This window comes from Lepus europaeus, chromosome 2 (genome assembly GCF_033115175.1).
Source record: "Lepus europaeus isolate LE1 chromosome 2, mLepTim1.pri, whole genome shotgun sequence".
Taxonomy (NCBI): domain Eukaryota; kingdom Metazoa; phylum Chordata; class Mammalia; order Lagomorpha; family Leporidae; genus Lepus; species Lepus europaeus.
In genome coordinates this window covers 88,315,132-88,334,408 of record NC_084828.1, presented here as the reverse complement: position 1 = coordinate 88,334,408, position 19,277 = coordinate 88,315,132, and the positions used below count along the sequence as shown (strand labels likewise).

Below are 19,277 nucleotides of genomic sequence, written 5' to 3'. Positions count from 1 at the left end.
AGAGAGACAGAAGGAGAAACAGACAGATAGAAAAAGATTTTTCATAGGCTGGTTTCATTCCCAAAACTTCTGCAACAGCTAAGGTTGGACAAGGCCAAAGCCAGGGGCCTGGAACTCAACCCAGATCTCCAACAATGACCCAAGCAGTTGAGTCATCACCTGCTGCTTCCCAGGGTGCCCAGTAACAGGAATGAGAAATAGAATCAGAAACAAAGCAGAGTCTCAAACCAGGTACTCCGATGTGGGATGCAGGCACCTCATGCAATATCTTAACCACTGTGCCAAACACCAGTTCCTGATCTGGTTATTGTATCTAGTCATAAAGAATTTTTCAATTTTGATATAGTGAAACAATCATTATTTTCTGAAACCTATCCATATTTTATTATTGCTTAATAAATCCAAACATAATACAAGAACAGAAATATATCTTCCTAGGGCTGTCATCATGGTACAGTGGAGCTAAGCTGCCACATGGAATGCTAGCAACCCATATAGAAGTACCTACTGTAGTCCTGGCTGCTATACTTCCAATCTAGCCCTCTGCTAATGCTCCTGGGAAAGGAGTGGAGTATGGCCAAATTACCTGTGTCCTTGCCACCCACATGGAAGACCCAGATGGAGTTCTGGGCTCCTGGCTTCAGTCTGGACCAGCCCTGGCCTTCGTGGTCATTTGGAGAGTGAACAAGTAGATGGAAGATTTCTGACTCTCTCCCTCTGTGCCTTTCAAGTAAACAAATCTTTAAAAAGAAAGATATCTTCCTATTGGATGTGTAGTGTCTTCCAAATTAAATTATTTTAGATTACACACTCCCTGTGATTTACCACATACCTTCATTTATACCTTGCAAATTTTCCTTATTTCTCCTTAGGTACATGAGGTTGAACTCACTCTATTTGACAAAGAATAAAGCTGCATGAGCTGGATTTCTCAGATCATGGGTTCATTTGAAATACATTATCATTGTAGCTGTATTATTCCAACCTATGTTTCCATGGAAATGAAGCCTTGATAAAATTCATTCTGGGAGATTGGTAATCTCTATTAAGTATTATTTAAGTTTTGTAGAGATGTCCTCCAGAGCCTACACGCTGAATAATTTGCCTTATCTTGTTTCAAACAATCTTTATAAGAATGTTTGCTTTAATCTGTATATTCCAAACTAATTAATGCTAATACCAATTTATGTAACCCTTAGATGCTGGACTGGAGATTGCCAAGTGTGCATTTCACCCTGGCTGTGATGTTGATGCTGTGGGGCTCAGGAAAAGTGCTCTCAATGGATGTAGCAACAGAGGTATTGGAAACTAGCATAAGTCATTCCTACTAGAATCAGAGACAGGTGCAGTTGACACTTAGGAAAATGCCTTGATGACACAAAATTAAAGAAATAAATGTGTTTCTATTGCTTTATTTTATTGCCAACCTGACATTCAAGATAACAAACATTAATTGTAAAGAGCAGTAACTATTAATTTTCTCTTCACAGTGCATTCAGAGCAACCCAGTTATCTAAATTTTAGAAGACACTTAAAGCATGTACAAAGATGTATCTTCCTTGAACAAAAAAAGTGTTGAGAAAATATATTTTCATGTTAGCCACTTTTTTTAAGATTTTATTTATTTATTTGACAGGTAGAATTACAGACAGTGAGAGGGAAAAACAGAGAGTAAGATCTTCCATCTGCTGGTTCACTCCCCAAATGGCTGCAACGGCCGGAGCATGGCCGATCCAAACCTAGGAGCCAGGAGCTTCTTCTGGATTTCCCAAAAAGGTGCAGGGGCCCAAGTACTTGGACCATCTTTCACTGCTTTCCCAGGCCATACCAGAGAGCTGGATAAGAACAGTAGCAGCCAGGACTAGAAGCAGTGCCCATATGGGATGCCAGGGCCGCAGGCGGAGTATTAACCTACTGTGCCACAGGGCCAGACCCCCGCCACATTTTAATTACATCAACTAACATCAAGATGAATTGCTTTTATGTGAAAGTTGAAGTACTTGTCATCCCAAAGTTTCAGTAGTTTTGGTCAAACTTTGTGTTACAGTACCAGTTCTAGGTACAATGAAAAGAGGTATAAAGGGAATGTGATATTTCTACTAAGAGAAAAGTTAATTTGGTGTATTACAACTTACTGGAAATATATGTTCTATGTAAGTCTTAACAACAAGAACCTGAAGTGCATTTAACAAAAGAATAAATTTTTTATAGTTCTATGTTTTTTTTTCTTTTTTATTATTTATTTGAAAGAGAAAGAATGGGGGGGCGGGGGGACAAAGAAAGAGATTTTCAATCCACTGGTTTGCTACCCACAGTGGCCAGAGCTGAAGCCAGGATCTGAAATTCCATCGAGATTTCCCCCATGGATGGCAGGCACCAAGTACTTGAGCTGTCACCTGCTGCCTCCCAGGGTGTGCATTAGCAAGAAGCTTGAATTGAAAGCAGAATTGCGACTGAAACTCAGAAATTCCTATATGGAATGGGAGTGTCTCAGGCAGAGTCCTAGCTAATGTATCAATAACTACTTCTCTATGATTTTTGTGTGTGTGAAAGTTAAGAGTACAAAATAAAAGAACATTTTTTTGGAAAATGCCTTAGAATATAATTAAAAATCCTTTACCCTTTGAAGGTCTCTTGCTGTCTAAATTTTTTCCTGGTGAGTATGGAATCCTGTTCTATATTTTCTATGTTGTTGGGCTTATATAGGAAATAGAACTTGAGATTTTAAGATAGTTTTAAACCATTTCAGGTTCTGCATAGTAAGTAACAAGGAGCTGTAAGAGGTTTTTAATTTCCTTTTTATATGATGAAAATAGTGTTGGAGATAATTCATTTGGTAAGAGTTTTCAGGGTGGCATAGAAGAGAGGAAACAGGGAGATATAGAACCAAGCTATAAGGAGAATGATTAAGTGGTAATCCCTGAACTACAAAATGATGGGGGAGCATGAAAATTGCTCTACGTGGGCCTCGGAAGGAAACAGATACATTTCACAAATTAAAAAACATACCTTAGTGGCACTATACACAACAAATTAATAAATAAGAAATTTTACATGGGGCAATAAGGTTATGGGATACCTCTGACATGTTGTAGGCACTTTTTAAAGCTGTCAATAAATTAGATGCACAGAGTTGGTCATCTCCCTGGGCTCAGAGACTAGATTCTGTTCCCTTTTGTATCCTTTAAATCTAAAGCAGACCTGGTACATAGTGAATTCCTAGTAGCTTCCATCACTAAAGAATGAATGAGTGGTGAAAAGAAAACAGCTTGAAGTTCAGGTTTTTAAGAATTTATTCAACAAACACTCATCAGAAATGAACTGAGTACCAACTCTCAACAAAATACTAGCTGGGCCTGAGAGCAAATAAAAAATAAATACATAAAGTCATTATCCTTAATTTGTGATTCAATAAGGAAAACAAAAACAAAACATTACAAACACTCTAACACGAGATAAAATGTAGTGAGTGTGATGATGAGAGAGGAATGGATGAAGCACTGTAGGAATGAATAGGAATAATGAAGTGAATACTAAAGGGAAAATTTGAAAGAATGATCAGTTAACATCCTGAATTTTAGAGGCGAGCCTGGAGCCCTTTCCCTCTGTGTTCTGTTTTCTTTGGTTTTCTCTTAGATATACCCCACTCTGCATGTTTCAGTTACCAAAAGTCTGGCTTTTTCTCTGGAACATGATTCCATGAGAAATTATAAAACCTTATGTGATGAGCACGTCAGCAAAAGGTAGCAAAAGCCAGATGTAAATGGTTGTACTGATTTGAAATTGTTTTCTCTAGAAGAATGGAGTCACCTTTCTCTGCCCTCTAGGCCCTTGATCCTGGAGTCACAGATGTGCAGTCACCACCCACAATCAGGGAAGAGAAATCTGCCACTGAACTGGCAGCAAAACTTTTGCTTCTTGATGAACTGGTGTCCCTGGAGAATGATGTAACTGAGACAAAGAAGAAAAGGAGCTTCTCTGGTTTTGGGTCTCCCCTTGACAGACTCTCAGCTGGTTCTGGAGATCACAGAGGCAAACAGAGGTGAGTGAGCTCTTGGAGAAGGGAAATTTTCATTTTCTAATTCTTCCTTACTGAATTCCAAAACAGAGAATTCCACATAGAGATACAACACAAAACTCATGTGTATACAGATTTGAGAGTGCATTAGCTAACTTGTGGGTTTAAAGGTGTGGTCTGGGATGTAGCTATTTAGCAGTCAGAATGATTCTGTAGTATGCATTAATATTGTTGCCATGTCTCCTAAGGAAAACCCTGTGGTATGCAGATATGAAGCATTCTTATAAGACAATACTGCATTTAAGAGGTGAGAGGCAATGTGTGTACTGGAATAAATGTTCTAGTCAATTGAGTTTTCTATTCAACAGAGGTCACTAGAATACTATCTTGATTTTCACCTTTTGTACAAGATTTTCTTAAAAGGTGAATGAGTCCATTTTCTTATATTAGGAAGCAATAAAGCGCTCCCAGGACTTGGAATTAGAATACACATGTTTAAGTCAAATTTCTGCTCATTTCATGCCAGATATCTTATCCTCATATCTTTCCAGTTTACTTACCCATAAACTGAGAATATTTATTTACCTACATAAAAATCAAACTAGATGATCAATGAAAGTGCTTTCCATGCTGTTAATTGTAAGAATTACAATAATTATGTCACCCACTATCATTAAATAACTGCCAGTAATTTAAACTAGTTTAATTTTTACTTCAGTATCTATGCCTCATGCTGTATATTGGCAATGGCATGAGACCACCAAATTAATGTACCTAGGTATTTGAAGAATTGACTAGGATGAATTTGCTTACCTTAAATATCCAATTTCTTTGTAAATTCCTTAAATCCTATTTAGTTTTATACCTTAAATATCTTCAGAATAACTTCTGCCATTAAGGCTTTCCTAATTCAGGACTTCTTTTTATTTTTTCAAATTTGTCCTTTGTCCAATCTTTCCTCACCTGCACTTCCATCACCACTATCATTCATTTATCACCAATGTATCTTTTGCTCTATACCAGGGTTTTTGCTATCACTTATAGCAAAAACCTCTGTGTAAAATGTAATTCATTGCTTGCAACATGAAAATCAAACTCCTTAGCTAATCATATAAAGAACTTCAATATCTAGGACCTCATTTATTTACATCCTAGCTCCAGTCTGAGAGATGAAACAATAATATCCAAGAGAAACTCCAGGAAACATTGGAAATAGATAGAAATATTTTAATAATAGGGGTTTTAATTCATTTTTTAAAATCATAGACAAAGTTATTATATCATAAAACTTCATAGATGACCTACACAGTGTAATCAGTAAAATACACTTATAAATGCATCTTTAATTTTGAACTACAATATTTAAGAATATAATTTCTTTTCAAGTGAATAAGAATATTCATAAATTTTTTCTAACTTTAATTTATTTTTATTTATTTCAAAGATGAGTCAGGGGAAAATGCCAGTGTTGTGGCACAATGGGTTAGGCTACTGCCTAAGATGCCTACATCCCAAAAGAGTGCTAGTTTGAGTCTCAGCTGCTCTGCTTTTTATCCAGCTCCCTGCTAACACTCCTGGGAAAGCAGCTGAAGATGCCCCAAGTACTTGGTCTGCTTCAATCCATGTGGGAGACCTGGATGGAGTTCCAGGCTCCTGGCTTTAGCTTGGCTCAGCCTCAGCCATTGCGGCCATTTGCCAAGTGAACAAGCAAATGGAAGATCAATCAATTTAACTTTCTATCTATATTCCTCTCTCCCCCTCTCTGTACCTCTGTGTTTCAATAAATCTTAAAAAAACAAAAGCGGGAAACTCTTCTATCTGTTGGTTCTTCCCCAGATTTCTACAACAGGCAGGACTGAGCCAGGCTGAAGTCAGGAACCCAGAACTCCATCAGGACCCAAGTATTTGAGCCTTCACTTGCTGCCTCCCATGGTGTGCATTAGCAGGAAACTGGATCAGAAGTGGAGCCAGAAGCATTGTGGTACAGTGGGTTAACGCTTTGGCCTGAAGCACCAGCATCCCATATGGGCGCTGGTTTGAGACCCAGCTGCTCCACTTCTGATCCAGCTCTCTGCTGTGGCCTGGGAAAGCAGTACAGGATGGCCCAAGTCCTTGGGCCCCTGCACCTGTGTGGGAGACCTGAAAGAAACTCCTAGCTCCTGGCTTTGGATCCGTGCAGCTCCAGCCACTGTAGCAGGTTGAGGAGTGAACCAGTGGATGGAGGACCTCTCTCTCTCTCTCTCCCTCTCCTCTCTCTGTGTAATTCTGACTTTCACATAAATAAATATATCTTTAAAAAAAAAAAAAAAAAAAAAAAAAAGAAGTGGAGCCAGGATTCTAACCCAGGAACTACAATATAGAATGCAGTTGCCGGCCAGCGCCACGGCTCAATAGGCTAATCCTCCGCCTGTGGTTCCGAACCCCGGATTCTAGTCCCAGTCGGAGCGCCGGATTCTGTCCCAGTTGCTCCTCTTCCAGTCCAGCTCTCTGCTGTGGCCTGGGAGTGTAAAGGAGGATAGCCCAAGTTCTTGGGCCCTGCACCCGCATGGGAGACCAGGAGAAGCACCTGGCTCCTGGCTTAGGATCAGCGCGGTGCAGCCGCAGCGGTCACTCGGGGGTGAACCAACAGAAAAGGAAGACCTTTCTCTCTGTCTCTCTCTCTCTCACTATCCACTCTGCCTGTCAAAAACAAAAACAACAACAACAAAAAAATGCAGTTGCCCTGTGCAGTATCTTAAGTGCTGTTCCATGATACCTTAACCAAATATCCATAAAATTTACCATATCTAAATTAACAAACAAAACTTTAAGAAATTCTACAAAATATACACATTACCAAAACAATCATTTACTAGAATGTAGTAAAACTAGAAAAAAATTTAAAAAAACAAGAAGACTTTCTTACCTAGAAATTATAAACCATGTAATTAAGTGCTTTATCAATTGAGAATGCTCATACAAAATGAACTTTACTAAAATGCCTTTTTAGAAGTAATAATGATGAAAATGTATTACAGGCAAAGTAATTGTAGAAAAATCAAGATTATTGTAATGAAAATAATGCAAACATCATTCCAAAAAAACTAGAGAACAGCAAAATAAACCAAGAAAGGCAGAATATAGTAATTAACAATGACAAAAGCTGAAATCCATAAGTTAGTACAGCACAAGATGTAACAAATAAATGCAAGGCTTGTTTTTCTTATACCAATAATAAGACAAGTCAGTAAAACTAATAAATGAGTAGAAAGCAATTTACAAAATTAGAAATTATAAGAAGAAAATAGCCAGCAAAGAGGAATTTCGTAAAAGATTAGGAAACTACTTTATTCAACTGCATATAAATAAACAGTATCTAGGGGAAAATGGACAGATTTTTAGAAAAATACAACTTATAAACATTTAATACAATTGACACAGGCACACTCCTATCACCTTCATTTTTTGACTTTTTGATTAATAGAAACAGATTTCATGTATTTCATAGATAAAATGCAAGAAGATAACTATAATTCCTTATTTCTCTATCTCTCTCTCAATCCCCCCCTCCTTCCTTCCCTTTCCTTTCATTTTTGCAATAACATACTTTCAATTTACTTCATAGCCACAGACTTAATGAATCACTAAACATAATGTCCTGCAAATAAAAAATAAAAGACAACTGTTCCCAGGAATATATACAGGGGCTATAAACAATAATCAAATCATAAAGTGTCAGTTTCATGCATATAGATTGTTTTATCTTGCCAAGAAAAAGCCCCAGATCCATATATTTTCACAGAAGAATTTTACTAAACCTTAAAGCAGCCAATAATTATTTTACCTTTTCAGAGCATAATTAAAAATACAGAATTTCCAAATTCATTTGTTGAAATAAATACAATGTTGATTCCTAAACCAAAAACATTAAATTTAAGAAAAAGAAAATATAGAATTATCTCCTCTATGCACAACAAGATAAAATCATATCTAACATCCTTAACAAACAAAATCTAATTGCACTTTAGAAATTCTATCTTGACCAAATTTTTTATTTTTTTATTTTTTATTTATGTTTTATTACAACAAAGTAAATGTGATTCAAGAATTGTCTTCAGTCTAATCCAACACATTAACAGAACCTTGGGTGAAAAGAATATAATTATAATTACAAATGAAAGAAAAGGCAGTTAGCAAAATCTTACATTTATTCATGTTTAAAAAAAGACAATAAAAAATAAGAATTGACAGATACTTCCATAACCTGATGTATGCGTGTGTGTGTGTGTGTACCTCAGACCAAAAGTCAAAAGTCAGTATCTTACTTAATTGTTGGATTTACTGGGAGCTGTACTGAAGAGAGGAATAAGAAAACGATGCCCATTATTTCCACTATAATTTCTAAATGTATTTATTAAAGAGAAGATACTTAAAGTCATAAGGTTTGGAAATGACGAGGTAGAAGTTTGCTTATTTCCACATGATATGTTCGAAAACCAAGACAATCATTGAAAAAACTACTAGAACAAAGCTCTAAATAAAAAATATATTACAAGTTAATAGGACATATTGTATGAGAATAGAGTTAATCTATTAAAAAGAGAATGGAGTATATTAAAAAGAATGTATAAAGTTAATTGAAAATAAATCTAGTGAAAAATAAGACTGGGAATAGGAGAGGGAGGTGGAAGAGGGTGGAAGAGTGGGTGTGAGCGCAGGTATGGTGGGAAGAATTACCATGTTCCTAAAGCTGTATTTTTTAAATGCATGCAAATAAATAAATAATCTTTAAAAAAGTTAATAGGATTTCTGCATACAAACATAGCTCATATGAAAAGTTAAAAGGCTTATGTACAGTAGCATAAAAATAATAAAATATGGGCCGGCGCCGTGGCTTAACAGGCTAATCCTCCGCCTTGCAGCGCCGGCACACCGGGTTCTAGTCCCGGTCGGGGCACCGATCCTGTCCCGGTTGCCCCTCTTCCAGGCCAGCTCTCTGCTGTGGCCAGGGAGTGCAGTGGAGGATGGCCCAAGTACTTGGGTCCTGCACCCCATGGGAGACCAGGAGAAGTACCTGGCTCCTGCCAACGGATCAGCGTGGTGCGCCGGCCGCAGCGCGCTACCGCGGCGGCCATTGGAGGGTGAACCAACGGCAAAAGGAAGACCTTTCTCTCTGTCTCTCTCTCACTGTCCACTCTGCCTGTCAAAAAATAAAAAAAATAAAAAAAAATAATAAAAAAATAATAAAATATGTAGGCAAAGGATGATTTTTAAAGATTTATTTATTTATTTGAGAGGAAAAGTTACAGAGAAAGGGAGAGACAGGGAGAGAGAGGTCTTCTATCCACTGATTCACTCCCCAAATGCCCACAAAGGCCAGAACTTGGCAATCTGAATCCAGGAGCTAGGAGCATCCTTCCAGGGCTCTCACAGGAACCCAAGCAATTGGACCACCTTCTGCTGCTTTCCCAGGCCATTAGCAGAGAGCTGAACTGGAAGTGGAGAAGCCAGGACTGGAACAATCGCCCATATGGGACACCACTACCCGTAGGAAGAGGCTTAACTTACCACACCACAGCACCAGCCCCAAGAATTTTCAAGTACATAAAAGAAAATGCAAAAATAAGAAAATACCTTGGTAACAAAAAATTTTCAAAGTGCATATAAGCTAAATGATAAAAATACAGGTGAAATAGACTAAGACAGCACACAATGGAATACTACTCAGCTATAAAAGGGAATTCCAAAGGTTCAGAGAAAAGATGTATTATGAAAAATCCTGCATGAATTTCAAAAAAAATTTCACCTTATAGCATTAACTTGTCTAATTAATGAAGGAAAATAATAGAATAGTAACTTTAATAAAATGATGGATGAGTCATTAACTGCTGCTAGTATCACAAAGGAAAACCAATCATTGTATGCCTCCTGCTGAAAAAACCCAGCACCACCCATAAAATAATATTGCCAGAAACCAAAGACTTATTTTTAGATTTACCTACCAATTTTCAGAAAATATGGAAAACGGAAATAACTTCTGAGACACTACAAGATGCAATCAGCAAAATCCAGACTGAGGGAAACTGCAGGAAAAATAACCTGCCTTGTTTCATAAATAAATTACAAGGATTTCACCAGAAAAAAAAAAAAAAAAGGGTGGAAAGGGAAGAGGATTCTAAAGATTAAAGTAGACTTAGACTTATTAATCAGTTGCAAGGTTTTTTGTTCCTGATTCAAACAACTATCTTTTATAAAATTAACATATGAAGAAGACATTTATGAGTATAAATAGTGACTACTTAATGACATTAATTTAGTTTCAAGTTTGAGCAAGGTTTCAATTTTTGTTAAAAATGAAATGCCTCAGTTAAATATATAAACATGAATGATAGATGCTCCTTGACTTAGCAAGGGTTACTCAGATGGAGTCATGTCCTATCCTGATCATCGCCTTATTTAGCACAACTGACATCCTGACCATCATAGCTTAGCAACACAGTACATCACAGGGCCTCTGTGGTTTACTGTCAGGATGGCGTGGCTTACTGGACTGGGAGCCACAGCTGGCCAGCATGGTGACAAAGTGATGCCCCACCTATGAGTAGCCTAGGGAAAGATCAAAATTCAGTGCATGGGTTCCACTGAATATGTTTATCTCTCCCACAATGATGAAATGGAAAAGCTATGAGTGAAATCACAATGAGTAGCAAACTATCCGTATTTATCTGAAATTTGCTTCATGGTATGGGGGAGTAGAATAGAAAACACAAGATTTGCAATAAATTGGTAATGTTTTACTTTGAATGATGAGCACATAGGTGTTCACTATAATTTTCTGTTATGGCGTGTGTCTGTATTATTCTGAAATACATTTATAAGAACTAAGCAATGAAAAATAGAAGATTAGACCAATAGAGTAAATAATACATCATAGGATAAGGCTAAGGAAATGATTCAGAATACATCAAAAGTATGGTAAATAGAGTGAGACATTGTAATTTATAGTAATTAAGGGTTTTATGGGAAAATAAAAAGAAGCAATCACTATTTGAAGAGATTATGGGTATTTCATCAAAATTCTTCAAGAAAGTTTTAAAGACATTCTCAGATTCAACAATAACAGCAAATTTTGACACAAAGAACTAGTATTTTTTGACCAATGAAGTGGATGAACAAGAATTATTGTGTTAAGAGAAAACCATGTAAGAAATAGCTTTGAGTTTGAACATTTTGGGGCATGTTCTTGAAGGGAGAGCTGAGTAGCATGGCATGTGCTGCATATTAGGTATCAAGAATCAGAGGATAAGAAATAATGTTGGGGAGGACAACTGAGGTCACATAGGGATATTGTTCACATAACTATTCATATCTGTGCCCTTGGGACTGAACAGTGAAAAGTCCATGTTGGCTTGGTCTGTATCCTGGAGCAGTTTGTAAAGGATCCACTGAATGCTGGATAAAGCAAGATGTTGGATAAAGCAAGTAGAATAAGTGATGACCCTAGGAGGTTAAAAATGGCCTTTTCCTTTTCCTCTTTTCTCTGTTTACCTTCACCTCCAACTATTTCCAGACACTTGCACATAAGCCCTGTGCACATAAAAGCTAAATATTTCCCCGGAGTTAGACTCTTTAGGCCTTTATAATTTTTTTTTTTTTTGACAGGCAGAGTGGACAGTGAGAGAGAGAGACACAGAGAGAAAGGTCTTCCTTTTGCCGTTGGTTCACCCTCCAATGGCCGCCGCGGTAGCGCGCTGCGGCCGGCGCACCGCGCTGTTCCGATGGCAGGAGCCAGGTGCTTCTCCTGGTCTCCCATGGGGTGCAGGACCCAAGCACTTGGGCCATCCTCCACTGCACTCCCTAGCCACAGCAGAGAGCTGGCCTGGAAGAGGGGCAACCGGGACAGGATCGGTGCCCCGACCGGGACTAGAACCCGGTGTGCCGGCGCCGCAAGGCGGAGGATTAGCCTAGTGAGCCGCGGCGCCGGCCTATAATTTTGTTTTTAATAATTAACAATATATGCATTCAACTTCAATTCAAGTGATATTTCTCCTGAAGTTTCACTGTAGCTTTCAGTTTTTACACTGAATTGCTGTGCTTGGTCTTAAACCAAAAATTTGTATTTATTTACATTTATTTATTTGAAAGACACAGAGCAGAGAGAAATACAGAGATTTCCCATATGCTGTGCAAATTCTATGTCAAATTCTATCAAGAAGAAACAAATAAATATATATTGTTTCCTATTTTATATTGTTTAATGTATTTTTCACCTGAATATTTTTTCAACATTTTCAGTTACATGTACCAATTTAATTATCAAGGCAATACTAACTGTGTTTTAAAGTCTAAGATATTTTTTCACTTTATTTCACTTGTTTAAAGCCTTAAGTGTACGAATGGCCACTCCAGTTATGCAAATAAGGAAGCAGACATGATTATATCTGTGTCAAAATAGTATATACTATCTAAATGACCCTCTAATGTTAGAAGATGATCACTGGCCCAGAGTAAAAAAAAAAAAATTGTTTGCCTCATTCCTTCATACAGTACCAAAAATATATTGCAAATACAAGAATAATAATACTCTACATTTGAATTTAATTACTATTAAACATTTCCACAACTATCATTACTCTTTATTGTCTCTTTAACATTTTGAGGTCAATCAAGCAAGTAATGTTATGCGTCAGTCAGGGTTCCTATAGGAAATGGGCATCTTGAAATAGGAAAGTTTGAGGAGGCTTTATTCACAAGAAGACTCTAAAAATCTGAGAATAAATGGATGGATCATGGTAGATGTTTTTACCCTGGCCAAAACACACAGTGATGGGAAAGGATCTGAAAATAAGAAAGAGAATTGTAGAGTCAGATGCGTTAAGAGAAGCAGTGAATTGCTCAAAGACATAACTGACTGGAAGCGGTCTTGCAAGGAGAGGGCCAGGAGAAAATTATCCTGGCTTTTCCTCACTCCCCTCCAGTCTTGCTTGTGAAAGCTGCCTATTGGTCGACCCAGATCAAAGCCAGTGGGAAAGGAGACTTTTATGTGGTCCAAAAAATCAGCATCCTGGGGACTCAGAGTAGGATGAAAAAATGTAGAGTAGATCTGGAGATTATACAGAAGCACAAAATTACACATGTTCTGTATATCCAGGTACATAAGTGCTTTGTTACAGAATATTACTAAAACTGAAAGACATCCCCCATTACATAATCTGAAAATCAATTTCATCTCCCACCCACATGCACTAAAACCCACTGAGAGGTACCTGTCTTTTATCCCTAGGAAAAAAAATCAAAGGCAAATCCTGTGGCTCAACTCGGCACATTGAAATAATAAGAATCCTGGCCTGCGCCGTGGCTCAATAGGCTAATCCTCTGCCTTGCGGCGCTGGCACACCGGGTTCTAGTCCAGGTCGGGGCACCGGATTCTGTCCCGGTTGCCCCTCTTCCAGGCCAGCTCTCTGGTGTGGCCTGGGAGTGCAGTGGAGGATGGCCCAAGTGCTTGGGCCCTGCACCCCATGGGAGACCAGGAGAAGCACCTGTCTCCTGCCTTCGGGATCAGCACGATGCGCCGGCCGCAGCGCGCTGGCCGTGGCGGCCATTGGAGGGTGAACCAACAGCAAAGGAAGACCTTTCTCTCTGTCTCTCTCTCTCACTGTCCACTCTGCCTGTCAAAAAAAAAAAAATCCTATTGGTCATTTTTACTAGAAAAAATAACCATATTTCAGTAATTTTTTTAAAAAATGCTCATATCTTAGCCCAAATCATGAATACTATGAAAGCTTCTCATTTCCCAAGGTTGGGCCCCATTAAAACTCAAAGTTGCAGTGGGAAGGGCATTGTGGTCAGTTAATCCTTACTTTCTCCATCATACTAGAAGAGGCTGCCATTTGTCTTCATTATAATTGAGGATGGAGGTATGAGAAATAAAAAAATGCCTTACTTGACTGATGCTTCCATGATGTGGCACTCGTATTCTCTGGCTTTGGTAAATTCTCAAAGCTAATAATTTTTTTCAAGAAGTATTGTGGGCCGGCGCTGTGGCTCACTTGGTTAATCCTCCGCCTGTGGCTCTGGCATCCCATAGGGGTGCTGGGTTCTAGTGCCAGTTGCCCTTCTTCCAGTCCAGCTCTCTGTTGTGGCCCGGAAGGGCAGTGGAGGATGGCCCAAGTGATGGGGCCCCGCACCCATGTGGGAGACCAGGAAGAGGCACCTGGCTCCTAGCTTCAGATCAGCGCAGTGCTGGCCGTAGCAGCCATTTGGAGGGTGAACCAACAGAAGGAAGACCTTTCTTTCTGTCTCTCTCTTTCTCACTGTCTATAACTCTACCTGTCAAATAAAAAAAAAAGCATGGCACATAATGGCCATCACACAACCCTCATTAAGAACATTAGGATGCCCACAGTCAAGCAAATTAACTATCACTTCACATTATTACTTTTCTTGTTCTGAAAACACTTGCAATCTCTTAGCAAACTTCAAGTATGCAATACATTATTATTAACTTAGTTAATAGCATAACTAATTATACTAATAATTATTAATATTAACAATATTATCATTAACTATAGTCACTATGTTATACATTATGTCTCCAATACATGGTTCTTTTTGAGTACAATTCTAGAACTGTCTAAACTAGACAATAGATTTTTTTTTTTTTGAGGATACCCAGGGCTTTATTTTGTAATGCAGAGGCCACACCATGGCCCCAACCCCACTTCACACCCTGCACTTCTTAAATGTTTATCACTCTAGGAAACCCAGCAATCCCCTTCATGATCTTTTGAAGATCAATTGAACTGGAAAATAGATTTTTGAATAATATATACACAGGCTGTAAGATAAGGAAGAGCAAGGAAATGATTAGACCAAAATTTAGTCAGAAGATTACCTCTGAGACTGAATCATGAGAGGGAGGCAAGTTGGGATGGGGAACACATGGGCTGTCTACAGTGCCAGTGATACTTTATTCCTTATACTAATGCTGCATACAGGAATGTTCATTTTCCTTTTATTTAAAACCGAACATAAATTTATAGACTCCTTATGTGTACGGATTTTCAACTAAACTTTTAAAAATAGCTTTTCTGCCTTTTTTGAGTGTAAAATAGCTTTAGAAATGGAATTACCCATGAATTTAAATATTAAACAAAGTCCTAATTGGTAGTATATGTTTTAGAGTAAAGATTAAAGTTGGGTTTAAAAAAAAATCCAGTCATTCCCTTTACATCAGTTTGACAAACATTCTGTATTTTTAAACTACTTACAGAATACTTTAGAATGGAAAAGGTGGACTGTTTTAAATGCATCTGTAGTCATGTCATACCCTTATTTTGTCACAAGAGGGACTAGATAGTCAGAAAGTATAGCTTTCCCTTTGGTGTTAGGAATTTCTTCTAACATTTATGTATATGTTACTGCATGTGTCATAGAGCTTAGGACTATTATATTCATTTTATATAAACAAAAATTTTAAGATTACTAGGTTGCAATTTACTTCCAAATAGCTAGATTGTATAGATTTTAATTTCCTGTGCAATTGTGATTTTTATTCATGTATTTTGAAAAAGTGATATGATTTTTGAGTTAGTACAAAATATATAAAACATTGAGGGGCCGGCGCCGCGGTTCACTAGGCTAATCCTCCGCCTTGCGGTGCCGACACACCGGGTTCTAGTCCCGGTCGGGGCGCCGGATTCTGTCCCGGTTGCCCCTCTTCCAGGTCAGCTCTCTGCTGTGGCCAGGGAGTGCAGTGGAGGATGGCCCAAGTCCTTGGGCCCTGCACCCTCATGGGAGACCAGGAGAAGCACCTGGCTCCTGCCTTAGGATCAGCGCAGTGCGCCGGCCGCAGTGGCCATTGGAGGGTGAACCAACGGCAAAAAGGAAGACCTTTCTCTCTGTCTCTCTCTCTCACTGTCCACTCTACCTGTAAAAAAAACTAAAAATAAAAAAAAATTTAAAAATTAAAAATAAAACATTGAGTGGACTTATATATATTTTTAATTGGCTTTTTTAAAATTTAGTTTCCAGATATTCATGAGCAAGTCTTAATCTTAATTTTGACAAGATAAAGTAATTATGAATCTGTTGTTAGAATAACATCACAGTGCAGTGGGGATTATCTTAATTTTATCAAAGATAAAAGAGGCTTAGAATAACAGACTTTCAGAGGGTCACACCAACAGTAAGTATCAGAATCAAACAGTCCTCTATCTCCTGGTTTCTGATGGATTTTGAATCAAATCTGGGGGAAGAAGGGAAGGAGAAATAGGGAAAGGGAGAATGAAGGAAGGAGAGAGAAGGACAGATGGAAAAGAGGAAGGAAGAAAAAGAAAAGAAGGAAGGAAGAGAGAGAGAGAGGGAGGAAGAAAGGGAGGGAGAGAGGAAGAGACGGAGGGAGGGAGCGAGGGATCGAGGGAGATAGGAAGACGCTAGTTAATTTTGATTTTCACCAGGAACTCAATTGCTTCTCATTTGCTTCAGCAGGCACAGATCAACTGTAATAAATGAATAAAGAAAAAATGCTACTTTCATTTATTTTTGTCTTCGTTAAAATATAAATTGATAATAGGGACCATTAAATGTTTGATTAAATTTATAATGGTTTATGAGACTATCATAAATCTGATAGGAAGAATCACTATATTCCTAAAGTTGTACTTATGAAATTGGTACTCATTAAATAAACAGTTTCTTTGGGGAAAAAAAGAGAGCAGGCAAAAGAAAAAGTAAAATTCTTGTTTTTATTGACAACATTGATTCTTGACAGGAGTAGTAGGACTCCTTTTTCATGATGCTATTACCTCTCCTTCTCCCCCTTCTTTTTTTTTAATATTTTATTTATTTATTTGAGAGGTAGAGTTATGGACAATGAGAGGGAGAAACAGAGAGAAAGGTCTTCCTTCTGCTGGTTCACTCCCCAATTGGACACAATGTGTGATGCGGGTGTCACAGGCGGAGGATTAACCTACTGCGCCATGGTGTCGGCCCCTTATTCCCCATCTTAAAATACCTGGAAAGGATTGTCCTTCTTCCTTTTCATCTGAAATTACCCCTGAGAATTCTGTCCATCCTAGAAGGTTTCTGCCTTACCCCTTCCCTGGACTTATAATGGTAGAACAGTTAGAAAAGGAACTGAAGGATCAAAGAACCTCCCAGAACCTCATTATTTTCATATTTTCTAATTTTTAACCACATTACACTTAGACATAAGCCTTAAATCTTATAGAAAAACAAGTATAGAAAAATGCTACTATAATAAATTATAACATTAGCTTAAAACAATATAAATTAATTATCTTAAAACTCTATCAGTCAGAATGTATCATATTCTCACTGTGCCCCATAGCAGGGTACTTCAAAAGTGTCTTGAAAATGGAATCAGAAAAGAAGTATAGGATAGAATATTTGGTTTAGTTATTAGACACCCACATTCCATACTGGAGTTCCTAGTTTCAGTTCCCAGTTCCAGATACTGATTCCAGCTCCCTTCCAATGTAGACCCTGGCAGGCAGAGGTGATGTCTCAAGTAGTTGGGTCCCTGTCATTCATTTGGGAGAACTGGGTTGAGTTCCTGGCTTCTGGCTCAGTCTTGGCAATTGCAGGCATTTCAGGAATGGAAGATAATGGAAGATAATCTCTCTATTTATCACTCTTTCTCTCTTTTTCTCCCTCTTTTCCTCTCTCCCTCATATTCTCTCCCTGTCACCTGAATAGAAAAAAAAAAAATGATAATTGCACTTGGTCCACTTGGGTACAGAAAAACATTGAAAACTCATGCAGGCCGGCGCCATGGCTTAACAGGCTAATCCTCCGCCTTGCGGCGCCGACACACCAGGCTCTAGTCCCGGTTGGGGCGCCGGATTCTATCCCGGTTGCCCCTCTTCCAGGCCAGCTCTCTGCTGTGGCCAGGGAGTGCAGTGGAGGATGGCCCAAGTGCTTGGGCCCTGCACCCTCATGGGAGACCAGGAGAAGCACCTGGCTCCTGCCTTCGGATCAGCGCAGTGCGCCGGCGGCAGCGGCCATTGGAGGGTGAACCAACGGCAAAGAGGAAGACCTTTCTCTCTGTCTCTCTCTCTCACTATCCACTCTGCCTGTCAAAAAAAAAAAAAAAAAAAAAGAAAGAAAAAAAACTCATGCACACATTTTCCACAAAATTTTTGAAATACCTCGTATGTCATTCCCAGCAACTTTTTCGATTCTCCTTTTGGGTTCGATAGAATCATATGACTCGGTTCTAGCCATGATTGGCAGCTAATATCCTCCTACATGTTACTCTGTATTCTGTCTTTCACTTTTTCTGCCATCTGAACATAGAAGAAGTCAAGATGTGAGATGGCTTGAGAGGAAGATTAACGTCCTGCCTAATCAAGTTATTGGCAGAATTGTTTCTTTACAGTTTGTAGCACCAAAGTCCTCATTTTTTTTAAAAAACTTTCAGAGGCCACACGTGCTATGATTTCTTGACCTTTTCCTGTATCATCACAGGCAGCAGTGGAGGGGGAAGTCGCTCTCAGGTTGCTGTTCTCTTCTGTTCCTTCTTTCGTCATCATCGTTACTTTGAGGACCCCAGGGAGTAGACTGCACCCAGCAAGATGATTCAGGAAAATCTTCCTATCTCAAAGTCACATATTTGCAGAATGTGGGATTATGACATGGATATCTCAGGAAAGCCATTCTGTGATTACAAAAGTAAAATAATTTCTTAAGAGTATATAAATTCACTTATGTGTGAAAAGATAATAAAAATATAAAGGAGAGATTTTTTTCCTTCTCTTTAAATAGCCATAATCTACTAATATATAAAAGAACTTAAAGCATGGCTGATACACATAATTTTTATTATTCTTGACAATGATTTTTATGCTAATTTTACAAAAAGTATTTTTTCATTTGGTTATGAAGTTAAAAAATACAAGGGAATTTCAAAAAGTTCACGGAAACGGAAATAAAAATAAGTTTATTTTGGTGGAAAAAAAATTGAAATCCATGTAAGGGGGTCTTCAAAACGTTTCTGGAAGGGGACTGCAGGTTTTGCCACTGCATGTGGGAGACCCAGAGGGAGTTCTGGGCACCTGGCTTCAGCCTGGTCCAGACTTGATCATTGCGGCCATTTGAGGAATGAACCAGTGGATGGGAGATTCTCTCTGTCTTTTCCCCTCTCTCTCCCTGCCACTCTGCCTTTCAAATGATTCAACAATTTTTTTTAAAAGTTAATCATTTTAATTATTAATTATTTTTAATTAAAAGTAAGTAGTGTTTGTTAAGTGTAAGTTAC

General features: G+C 38.4%; 1 protein-coding gene across 1 annotated transcript in view; it reads left to right on the top strand.

Annotated features, from left to right (window-relative positions):
* OSTN (osteocrin) overlaps positions 1-19,277 on the top strand; it is a 34,662-nt gene that overhangs the window by 13,026 nt on the left and 2,359 nt on the right. Inside the window, exons 2-3 of the mRNA XM_062177432.1 lie at positions 1,200-1,298; positions 3,828-4,042. Of these exons, the coding sequence (XP_062033416.1) occupies positions 1,200-1,298; positions 3,828-4,042 (314 nt within the window). The remainder of the gene's footprint in view (positions 1-1,199; positions 1,299-3,827; positions 4,043-19,277) is intronic.